Source organism: Cardiocondyla obscurior, linkage group LG05 (genome assembly GCF_019399895.1).
Source record: "Cardiocondyla obscurior isolate alpha-2009 linkage group LG05, Cobs3.1, whole genome shotgun sequence".
Lineage (NCBI taxonomy): Eukaryota > Metazoa > Arthropoda > Insecta > Hymenoptera > Formicidae > Cardiocondyla > Cardiocondyla obscurior.
The window spans coordinates 7912058-7924192 of record NC_091868.1 but is presented as its reverse complement, the minus strand read 5'-3'; the positions used below and the strand labels follow the sequence as shown (position 1 = coordinate 7924192).

The 12135-nt window shown below is 46.5% G+C and overlaps 1 protein-coding gene across 3 annotated transcripts in view; it reads right to left on the bottom strand.

The window, feature by feature from the left end:
• Positions 1-5132: 5132 nt before the first annotated feature.
• Positions 5133-12135, bottom strand: part of Fz2 (frizzled 2) — a 61301-nt gene continuing 54298 nt past the window's right edge. For all 3 annotated transcript variants that reach the window (XM_070656974.1, XM_070656973.1, XM_070656972.1), the window contains exon 2: positions 5133-11633. In XM_070656974.1, the coding sequence (XP_070513075.1) occupies positions 9307-11610 (2304 nt within the window). In that variant the 5' untranslated portion in view covers positions 11611-11633 and the 3' untranslated portion in view covers positions 5133-9306. The remainder of the gene's footprint in view (positions 11634-12135) is intronic.

Here is a 12135-nt window from a genome sequence, read left to right as displayed (position 1 = left end):
CGCGTGCCTTAAAATGAATATGCAGATCACAGGTGTGATGAATGGTAGTCGGATATTCATAGCTGACGAGTGTGTCGCGGTCGAGAACGAGTCCATCACGCCTATAATATTCGCTCAGGAAGACTTCGGACGAAGTCGGGGGGGAAGGAAGGGGGAAAGGACCTTCCTGTCGCGGAGAGAGCGGTCGATCTCGCGCGGGGAATGCGTGCTCTCGCGCGTCGCGCCGTCATCCGACACGTGGGACGTGACGAGAGAGCGTATTAATCGTTTATGGAGCGTGCAAATGCAACTGCCCGACCTCGGCTGCCCTCTTTCCCTTCTCGCGCGTCGCCGCTCGAAATCGGATCAAATCGAAAGCAATCATCGCGCGCCGGTTGTCGACTGTTCGATTTATCCGGACGCGGATCGCGATGTAAAACGCGGGCTCTCCGCGAGGGCATTAAACGCCGAGATTGCGACCAGCCGCGCCGCCGAGAAGCTAACGGAGTCTGGCTTGGCATCGTTCATTATAATACGTCGTAAAATAGACGCGACCGGACGTCGCCGCTCTTTTACGATTCGCGGGACAATAAAACATATCGACGAGCGAATTCCGGGGTCGTGCCTGGCGTCGCGAAGCTGCGTCGTCTCGTCGCTCTCGCGCCCGTTTCTTCTCTCTCCCTCGTCCCAAAGTCCCTCGGCCGTTTCCTGCCGGGCTGACAACCCGGGTGTCGGATTACCGTCTTCCATTTCTACGTAGGTGTTCGAAGGGCCGAATTAATCCCAGCCGACTTGCGGAGTCGAGTCCGCCGGCTGCGTCGCATTTGAAAGCTCACGAGCACCAAAAACGGGATATCTATATATCGTTTTGCCACGATTTTGTTTTTCCTGCGTCAATCATCATTTGAGTTCAGTTAATTACCATTTATTATTAAAGGGAACCACGGAACTTGCTTCTCGGTAGCGGCACCGCCGTAAAGCGTTTTTTTTTTTTTTTTTTTTTTACAAACGAACGGAAACGGATGTGCAAGCCCTCGTCCGTGTATTTTGGCGAAATTGAGTTGACGGAGGCGACGAAAACGTTTCGAACACGTGCGTGCGCATACGGCGGCTTATAATCGTCGGTACCCTTCGTCGGTTTTTTCGTTCCATTCTCCTCGAGAATGGAGACGATCGATTCCCCATGATACAGCACCCAATAACCGAGAGATGCAGAACGATCGATTGGCCGTCGCGCGTGAAACGTAGCTGCCTTCGAGCCCTTCGGGCGCGAACGCATCCGACCATTGACTAAACGGGATGAAAATAAACGTTGCTGAAGAGTCTCGGTCCAGCACGGTCATTTGATTAAATGTCCAAAAGCATTGGAATTTAATATTAATTTAAATAATATCAATATCACAGGAACAAAACGAACCAGTGTCGGGTTCCGGACGAATAACGGATGAACGACAGTAACGAAATTCTACCTGCGTTCTCGCCATTGAAATTAACAAATTTCCCCACTTCACCAGGGCGCAATTAAATTCACAAGGTTATCGCGTAATGAAATTCATTGCCAATCGAACGAATATACCCGGCACCGGGGCGAGTCGTCGGTAAAAATTAAACGTCCGAAAATAAAAATAGCCGCCGGTATATGAAGCGTCTCGCGGGGATAAGTTACGTAAGGCGACAATTTGATTATTCATAACAAGGGTATACCGGTAAGCCTTGAGAGGCGACGGGAATATCATCGAAGCCCGTCATTTTTATTCTCGCGGGATCGTTTTTATCGCCGCCTTCGTCACTTATATGGAGATACGTCTCGGCAGTGCTGCAATTAGCCCGGGCAAAATCTCGTTAAAGCGGGGCTAGAATATGCACAATACCCGTCGGCTTTCGGGTTAGTCGGGAAAAGGGCAGTCGCGCGCGAGCGCGTCGGGATGCTGGGCTAAAATCGTACTCGCCGTGTGTGGGCGCCGTAACTACGTTCCGCACTAACAGGTTCGTTATGGTCCGCCCGCGAAGTGCGGATCGCCAAACGACGTTGTAAATTCATCCTGATAATGCAGCCACGCAAGCAATGCGCGTGGCATCTCGCCGAGGCGTACGAACGACCGCGTGCAAATGTAATACTTTATATCGTACCCCCGCTGTCCGCTTGAAGTAGATCTTAATAAGCGACGAGCGCAATTCGAGTGCGTGTACGTCGAAGGAATTCAAGCCTCCATTTTGACACCGAAAATAATGTTCCCTTCTTCTTTTTAATAAATTTAATGGTACCGCGACTCTTTGCTTTAGAAAACCGACTTAGAATATAAATTAATTAATCATTTTTAGCAGTAAACTATCCGAGTGGAAATTGATTCCCACAGTTACCTGATAATTAGCTGGCCGATTCGTGGTTCGTCTCGTGACTGTTTAGTAAAACTGTCCAGCACTGAGCTAGAAATTTAACACTCATTATTACCAGCTAATAACGAGCTAGAAAAGCTAGATATCTAAACTCTACTGCGCGTCCTGACTTATCTAGCGCGCTCGACTGTCCAGACTGCCGGTCGCCGGGCCCGCGGACCGCCGCGGTAGTTTGAGTCTCAATACGCGCTGAATATTAGTCATGCGGAGAATATAAAAAAATATATTTTTGTAATATATTAATATGTATACTTAATTAACAAAAAAAAAAAAAGACTAATGCCTGTTCCAGATAAGAATCGAGAGGAGAAGTAAACGTACCGTTTTCGAGCGATAATCCGATAATCTCAACGAAGAAAGAAGCCTCGAAGAGGCATTATGCACCGTCGAAGCAGCCTCAAGAGTAATCCCATTGTTTTGTGTTTCCGATAAATGGTAATTTCATTAAATAATTATTGCTCTTGTTGGTTGTTTGATTATAATTAAATTCTCGCTCCTCGCAAATGCATTTCATACTCCATACGATACTTTTATTATGCGTCATCAAAGAAATGCACGCGCTTATAAAATATAAAAAAAAAAACACATTAGCATATTTAACAGAGAAAGAGAGAGAGAGAGAGAAAGAGAGATTATATCAGAAACACGAAAGGGGTTACAGTACTCAAATGTCGCCACCCTCATTCAAGCAGCCATGCACGAATGTCGTAACACGCGATAAAATATCGCCGGTTGAATTCGCGTGCATATGCGAGTACGCTTCGTTACGCTTGATTTTCCCTTAGCTCGCCGGGAGATAGTCAAAATTATTATTATGGCCCTAACTAAACATAAACTCGAAGATCTAGATATAGATGTAAAGTTTAAATAAAAACGTAGCCTTGCGCAGCCACAATTTTGTTTTCTCTTCTTTTTTTTTTTTTAACTTAAAATTATATGCTTGGCACACGTTTGGCATAAAATATCTTGTGCAGTTTCCGGTTAGCTGTTTCGTGCTGTTCCGTCAGAGCACGAGATCTGGTGCATTTACCTCTAGCAGATCGATCCACGAGATGTCGGTGACCGAAGCTCATCGGAACGTTCGAGGGCGATGAGACGACCGTTCGAAAAACAGCGATATTGTACCTCCCAGATTCTGGGTTACGACGCGACGGACAGACGCCCTTGTGAAAATATTATTTCAACGCGTCAAGACTTTGTGGACAGGCTGATATTATTTCAGGGCCGAAATAACGAAGCCTCTCTTTTCTTCGCTGGCGCGACGTTATCTGGTACTAAATAATATTCGGAAATTCACCTATTAAAATTTTTTATTGCTTCTTCTTTTTTTTTTTAATGCTTTATATAACTCTTATGGATCCACGTTTTCCACATTGCGCAAGAAAAAACATAAAAATAATTATTTAATTGATCCGATCTTATGGTAATACGATATATATTTTTATATATAATATATATATAATAATGGTATGGTTGAAATTTTAGTTTAGAAATATCTAAATCTTATAAAATCATATACATATGTTATATATTTTTTAGTTTATGACAAATAAATATATATATATAATTTATAATTTCAGATTGTACAACATAATTCGAAATAATCGATAATTTTTACAGAAATTAATTTAATTTTGTAATAGTAGAATCAAGTCTTTGCTGCCACGAGCGGACAATCGTCGCGGAGTTAGATTCGTACGCGTCCCAGAATGCATAATACAAATATACATCTAGATATATTATAATACATAGATAAGTCTGTCTCGCGAAGATCACATGTAATTTAACACACGTGGATGTGCTAGTTCGAATCTTTTTACAACGTAAATAAGCATAGACGTGCCGCGCTGTCTTGTCGCGTTCACGTCCATCAAGTCCCAACTGTCGGCGGAACCGGTAATGGAGAATAAAGAAACGCGACAATCTTTTCTTCTTATTTTCTATTTTTTATCTTTTTTTATTTTTTTTAATTTTTACTGTACTTTGAGCGCGGTGGTCGGCTTCTTTGCGCACGTGTCGCGAAGGGTGCCCGACGTGATAACGTGAGCACGTAAAAGGGCGGCCGACCCTTCCTCCAGCGCGAAAGAGCGCGAAGGGAAATTCACGCTCACCCCGAAGCGTAGTAAGTAGAGGAAAATTATGCACGCGCGCGTATGCGATTCTTATGTAAATTCCGATGATCTAGAAATAGTCCCCCGAGCGAGATTACGCGTGAGATACAACGGAAGTAACAGCCCTCAAGTATGTATTATACGCGTGACGGTGTCAGTCACTAGCAATACCGTTAATCCAGAACCTCTTCTAGTACCGGAAGCCGAAATCGTAGAGTAAAAAAAAAATTAAAAAAAGATAAAAGTGGAATCGGAGAATTTTACAGCATCTCGTGAGCGAACTACGATCGGACGCACTGAAACTTTAATTTTACATCGACGCAATTACATCGAGCGAATTACAAATGACGTACTTATTGCGATTTAAGGAGCCTGTTTAAGCCCTGTAAAAGTATCATAAGGCAATAAAGCGAAATTTTATTTTCAACTTTAATTCAAGGCGGTAACGTAGACGAAGCCATACGGTATTGACAATCCTGGATCACTGCCTGCTATATTTTTTTACGAGATGTTACGAGCGCAGAGCATAAGCAAAAGGATTGAAAGAAGAAAAATAAAAAAAAAGAGAGAGAATTAGAGGAATGCGAACAAGCCACTTTTTGTCTAACTAATTGTCAATAAAAAGAAGAATACTGTGTGTATTACGAGTGTGTTTCAAAACTGGTGTGCAGAATAGTTCCGCCCGTTCTTTACAACGGAGGCGCGATATCGAGCCTCTCTGTCCTCCCCCTTATTTTATTAATTTTTTTTTTTATCCGTGTATCGTGTCTCTCGTTTAATCATTTACGTTCTGGATGGCGCGATGAGTTTTACACGCCGTCGGCCGCTCTATACAATTTTTATGTTGCCATAGTAACCATAGATGTAATTAACTGTCGCCGGTTACAGAAATATAAAAATATATGTGAATATTTATATATGCATATATATACGTATGTACATATGCATATATATACGGCCGCGTGTACGTACATTACGCGTATATATCCAAAATGTATACGATTTTTAATACATTTTATTATTATTTAATTTCTCTGCGTCAAGTTTGCTTCCCGTCCACCACTCACCGTTCTTCTTTCCCATGTTAATTCAGATCCAAATTTATTTTGCAGGTGGCGTAGGCTCCTTCATTAGCGCACGGGCGTGCGATAAATTATAATTCACTTGATGTATCTTACCTCAAGAGGGAAAATATTCAGATTTTTTTTACGATTCAATTTGCAAAGTTACGCCGTGTCGTCGCCACTACGAAGTTTCGTATTCCTCGAGTAACCCCTGATAAGAAGACAACGACTGCATCGTTGGGCACACCGCCAGCCAAGTCGGCGGGTGAACCACCACCCCCGGTAACGTGAGTCACCGTGTAATGGGGCCGAGGAAGAAAGACGCCTGGCAGAAGGGGTGCGGTTCGAATTTATGGCTCGCGCTCTTCGAGGGCTATGCGCTCGAGCTACTTGGGCCAACAGATAGAGATCTGTCCCGCAGCCGCTCTCGTAATTGTTGTTGTATCAACTCGATCGAGTTACGCGTTGCTTCTAATTGGATCGTCACGACGTCGTCGTCGAAAAAGCATCGCGGTGACGAAACAACGCCGACCGACCGCCGGCGTGGGCATCACGTTGCCACTTCGATCGTGCTGTGCCCGTTCCCCGTCGTGAAACGAATGTCCAATTAATTAAGCAGAACCGCCCGAGGTACTTGAGCTATTTATACGAAATTATTGAATCCATCTTTCTCAATCATTAACGGCGATGGCTGGAAATACAACCCGTCTCCTCAGCCATTCCCCATACGTTTCCCCAGCGGACGAAGAAACGCGACGTTGCTGTCAATCGATCGTTAATCTGGATCAGAACTTTAAAGAATCATGTTGCACATATTATTACCGTTCGTATATTATTACCGCGACGATAGATTCCGCGGAGAAAAACAAGTCCGATCGCCGCTATCGCGGTAACCTTTGCCATCGAGACAAGGAATAGTTGTATGCGTCGAAGCAGTATCCGATATTTAAAATGTGCACCATAAATTTTTCATTAATCTTTAAAAGAATTCCCTGCGATAAAAGTTCGATCAGTTGCAATTAATTAGAAGAGTATCTTGACTGTTGAATTTTATTGCAAACCTTGATTTTGAATGAAGAGAATTTAATTGCTACCCAATATAATCCGTGCTTTCAATTTACGTAATTAACGGCAGATACATGAATTTTAACATTTTATACTTTCGAACAGTTGAGAGAAATTTTTTACCCTCGCAATGAAAAGCTTCTTTTATTTAATAAATAATTTGTAAAATAGGAGCAGCGGTGATTGTTTTCGATCTCGACATTTTCTACGTTTGCGTATACATAATGAATGCGTAAATGCAAGCGCAATTGCCGGGCGATATCCGATACCGCCAATGAAATCTTAATTTTACGGCTTCGTGAAGTTGATATCGCGTCATTATGCGACGTCTTTTCTTTCCCAGACAATAATAACTCGCGTTCCACGTGCTGGATCGAGATTACGGCAATTGTGTGAGTTTATTTCAATAACCTAACATGATAAACGTTCGTCCCGCGGCTCGTAATTCAAATTAATTATTGACAGAAGAACGAGATCGGACGGACTAGTCATCGAAAGAAATGAAGAGCATATCGTCAAGTGACGTAAATCGCGCTCGGAACGGCTTGCATTGTTTAATTGCTAATATTCCACTCTAGTAAATATAAGAAAAAATTTATATCGTTTCAGATATTCTACCATTAAACCAATTAAACATTGATCTCGCGCTGTTATTTTATTTATACCAGCCATCTGCGCTGGAAAGCGTCAGCTTAAAGCTCGGTTCGTCAATATAACCGTCGATCGACGCAATTGACTTCCAGACCGTATTAAAATATTAACAAATGGATTTTAAATTTCCTTGCTAATAAGAGATAAATACCTAATTCCGCCGGACGTAAATCGTCTTTGATAACAAGATATATGCGTTCACATGAAAAAAATTCTTTTAAATTAGATCGAGCATTAATCCCTAGTGCAATTGCGAGGGAAGTCGTTGATCCCTCATGGTTAATTCTGAAAAGTAATTTCTGGAATTTAATAATTTCCATTCTAAAAGTAATTAAACGGAGAGGACAATCTTCGTCTTGTTCTTGAAGGTAAGCTGGCAACCAAGTCCGTATTACCATAAGATCGGAACGATTACCATGGTATATAGAAATAGCATAAGATCGGATCAATAAAATAACATATATTGCTAGATCTCAGAGTACTTCAAACATCTATAAATGTGGATTAAAATGAATCGAATATCAACGGTTCGATCGTCATTTAGAAACATCTTGACAAATTTCAATTAATTAAGTGAAACAAAGAGATGCATCTGATTAAATCTTCCGACGAACGGACTTAAAATGAATATTAATCTCGAGGAAAGTTAGCGAAAGCGGCGTCCCGATTCGACATTGCATAACTGCGAACCAATTAGCGTATTCTTTTCGTTCATACCGAGTACAAACAGTTTTGTCTAACAATTGTTCGTGGAAAAAAAAAAAAAAAAAAAAAAGAGGACATAGCACTCTCCACAAACGCGACCGTCCCTCGCGTTTTAACATCCTACGAGTCTGGCGACCATTTTATTTACAACGTCGACTAACATTGAAGAACAGTATTTACAGTTGTCCATCCTTCTCGGTTTGCTACCTACAGTTTTATCCTGTACACTCGCTTTTCCGTCGCGCGTTTACCGCGAACGGCGGTGGCCTGCCGCTCCCAGTCGAAGTTACTTTCAAAATTTCGCGACCGCTCGATCGCGAAGGGCGGCAGTGACGAAGAACTGGGTACACGAGAGAAAGGATACCTTTCCCGAAAAGGAAACATCTTTCGGTATACGATCACTACGGCAGTTTCATTTTTTTTTTTTTTTTTTTTTTTTTTCTCCTTTCCGGGAAAAAAGGTGGGCGGAGAGAGAAGAGCAGGCCACCACTTTTCGCGCGCGCGTTACATCCGCGTGTGTGCATCTACAACATGGCTCTTTAATGGCTACATTAGATAAATAGACGAGACAATACACGTTAGACGGACACGGTGGCGGACTTTACGAGCACCGCCTTACGAGAATGTAAAAAAGATTAGAAAGGGAGACAGATAGATAGATATGTACGGATAAAGATTGGGAAATCAATCGATCTTTGTCCACCGAGTCTTTCTTTTAAATCACAATCTCACTATACCGCGACACTCGAGCAATTCTCTCTAACGATAATATCAAAGCGCCGCTTCGCTCGGGACTCGTCCCTCCGCGGGACAGTTTCTTGAATTGACTGGCAAGACGTGGGCGCCGAAGAAGTCCCCGACGGCGCGAGCTGAAGAGAGAATTTCTTGAGATTCCCGCGGGAGAAAAACACGTACGAACTAATACGTATATCGGGTAATCGAGAAGCACCGCGGCCCGCTCGACGTTCATTGTACGGAAGATGCGCCCGATAACGCCGAAGCCGGGCCGCTACATCGTTCAATCTTCATATTGCACCTCCACGTGTTCTCCTTCACACTTCCGTTGCCTGTGTGTACGACGGCGCGATTCCGTGCGCCGGTGTCAACGGCCCCGTCGTGGACGCGAGCGATCTTCTGGAGTAGATGGTCGCTGCTGAATGGGGCGTGTGCGGCGCCGTATGTGGCGTCGTGTGCGGCGTCGCGTTGTGCCTGCGCGAGGCCGAGGCGAAAGGCTAGATAGGCCCGTAATTGCTGAGGGCGGAAGGCCTCTCTTGCTGCTGTGACTGCTCGGCGCATCCAGCGGTGTTCATGTCGCCTCCCGCGGACTGGTGACGTCATACGTGCGAAAGCGGCGGCTGTTTGAGCACGTGATGATGCAGGTGATGCTGGGACGCGCTGGCGACGCTCCCGGGTGGTAGAAGAGCGCTGCCCGGGCCCGGTGCCGACGGATATGGCATCGCGATCCCGCGGCCCATGACACCCTTGATACCCACGCTGCCGATCCCGCCGCCGACGCCGGTCACGCCGGCCACCATCCCGGCACCGGCGCCTATGTGGCTGCGATCACCGCCGAACAAACGCCTCCATAATCGTTTCCATGAATCGACCGTCTTGCCGCTCCAGATCCAGACCCCCGAGGTAATGCCGACTGCGAGGGCCATGAAGTACTTCAGCATCAGGATGGAGTAGAGAGGCCTCGCCCGCGGACGGCACGGGCACGCCAGGGAACTGAGCCACTCATCTCGCAGGGACGACTCGTAAATATGGCACGCCAACACCACGCCGGCCGGCAAGGTATAAAGCACGCTGAACACACCGATGCGTATCATCAGTTTCTCTAGCTTGTCCGCCTTAGCGCCCGGCTGACGCTTGATGACCGATCGAATTCGGAAGAGACTCACAAAACCGGCCAAAAGAAAGGTCGTGCCCAGCAGAAGGTAGACGAAGAGGGGCGCCAAGATGAAATTGCGCACTCCCTCGGGAGCGACCGTGCAAACTCCCATTACCGGATCACCGGCGACGCCACCCGCAATATACGCCCAAACTGTTTGCACGGTCGGCGCTAGCCACGCCACTAAATGAAAATATTGCGAGTACGACGCTATCGCCTCGTTGCCCCATTTCAAGCCGGCTGCGAGGAACCACGTGAATGCCAGGATGACCCACCACACGGAAGAAGCCATACCGAAGAAATAAATCATGAGGAAAACGGTGACGCAGGCGCCCGGGCCCTGAGCGCCCGACTTCAGAGCTGGACCGTCGCAGGCGATTTCTTCGTGACCAAGAACGCTGCGAGATAAGTAGCCTATGGATACCACGAAGTAGCAAGCCGACAAGAAGACGATGGGCCGCTCAGGATACTTGAAACGCTGGGTGTCGATTAAGAACGTGATGACGGTCACGAGAGTGCAGGCGGCGCACAGGCCGCTCCAAAGTGCCAGCCAAACGGCCGCGAACTCGCGCTCTTCGTTGGTGAAGAACGCGCCGCGGCACGGCAGGGCACAGTCCGGTACCCCCGCGATTTCCTGGATGATGCTTCGACCGATACCCATTGATGGTGGAGCCTGGGCCGGTATTATCCCACTTACGGCCATGCCGGCTAGGCCAGCTCCCGTGTTGGCCCCTATGCTGCCGGTCCCGATGACGCTGCCGGTGATGCCGCTTATCGGTCCTGACATCACCGGACCACCCGCCCCCAGGGGCACGAGGGGCGCCCTGCATCTGCACGCGCAGTCCCTCGTCCTCTCCCCCGGGGGGTGCTGGCAGTTTTTTTGATTCTTGCCCGGCTTGCAGCGGGCTGGCTGCGAAGTCTTGCTCGGTCTCGTGGGCCGCGCCGGTGGGCCCGGCGGCGCCGGGACTCCGTTGCTCGCCGCACCACCGTTGCCTCCTGGGCCCGTACTAGTGCTGGTATGATTATCCTGCTCCATGCACAGGTTCTCCGGGTCGCCGTGATTCGGTAGACGCTCGCACGCCATTCTCTCCGGCCACGAAAAGCCGTACTGCTGCATCAAGGGCGCGCAGCCCGTTCGCGCTCGCTCGCACACGCTGCGGCAAGCCGGCAGCGGTTTCGAATACTCCGGTATGCAGATCGGCGCGTACATTGAGCACAGGAAGAACTTGAGGTCCGCCGAGCATTTTATCTCGACCAGCGGCCAGAACTGATGTACCTCCAAGCCGGCCTCGTCTTGCGTGTCGTGATTCAGCTCGTTTGGCATCGCGGTGAGATTATAGCCGATGCCGCGACACATCGGAATGGTGATCTCTTCGCAGCGGCCCTTTCCGTTGCTGCCACCGATGCCCGAATGTCCACCGCCGCCTCCATGGATGCCGGAATGTCCGCCGCCGATACTAGCACCGACACCACCGATGCCGTTCCCGTTTCCACCAACTCCGTTCCCGTTAGAATTCGAACCGTCGGACACTATGCCGATAACCGACGACGAGGATGACGAGCTGCCAGATGAAGAAGAAACTCCTGATCCCGATCCAACGATACTACCTACCGGATTTATCGCCGATTCCGAAAACGCGTACGAAAACGTCGTCGCTAGCACAAGCAACGTAAACGGATTCATTGTTCGTGTGGGAAATAGTTTTGTCCGTCGCGCGCGTCTCGTGCTCAAAAATGTTCGGCTCATGGCTGCATAGTTCTTACGATAATCTGTAACAAAAAACAAAAAATATCCTGTTACATATTTTTAATATATAATTACGAGTTTAATATATAATTATGAGTTTAATAAATAATTATGTTTAATTTATTAAAAGTAAAAACTGCGTTAAAAGTAAATAACTGCATCATATTAATTTCGCAACGAGTTTCCAAAATTTCATCAATAAAAAAGCAAACACGCTTCCTTCAATAAATGTTTAAAAGCGCGCTCGCAATAATAAAATATGCGAGAAATCTATAGCTTTGTATATTTGATTGAACACGGAGGCGAGCTGTTCGGTATTCAACAGCAGTTTCCTGGCATCAAGAGAGCAAACATCAATTCTCGCTAATAACTCGTTCCGCGAATAACCGCGTAACTCGCAGGACGAGGGAGTGCTCGTTGGAGATGGAGTATTCATCGGGTTTCGGGGGAGACTGGGCGTACCGAGTGAGTTACCTTCGAGTTTAATCCCGAGAGCGAGGAGCGCGACGACCGCCGGGCGATCGG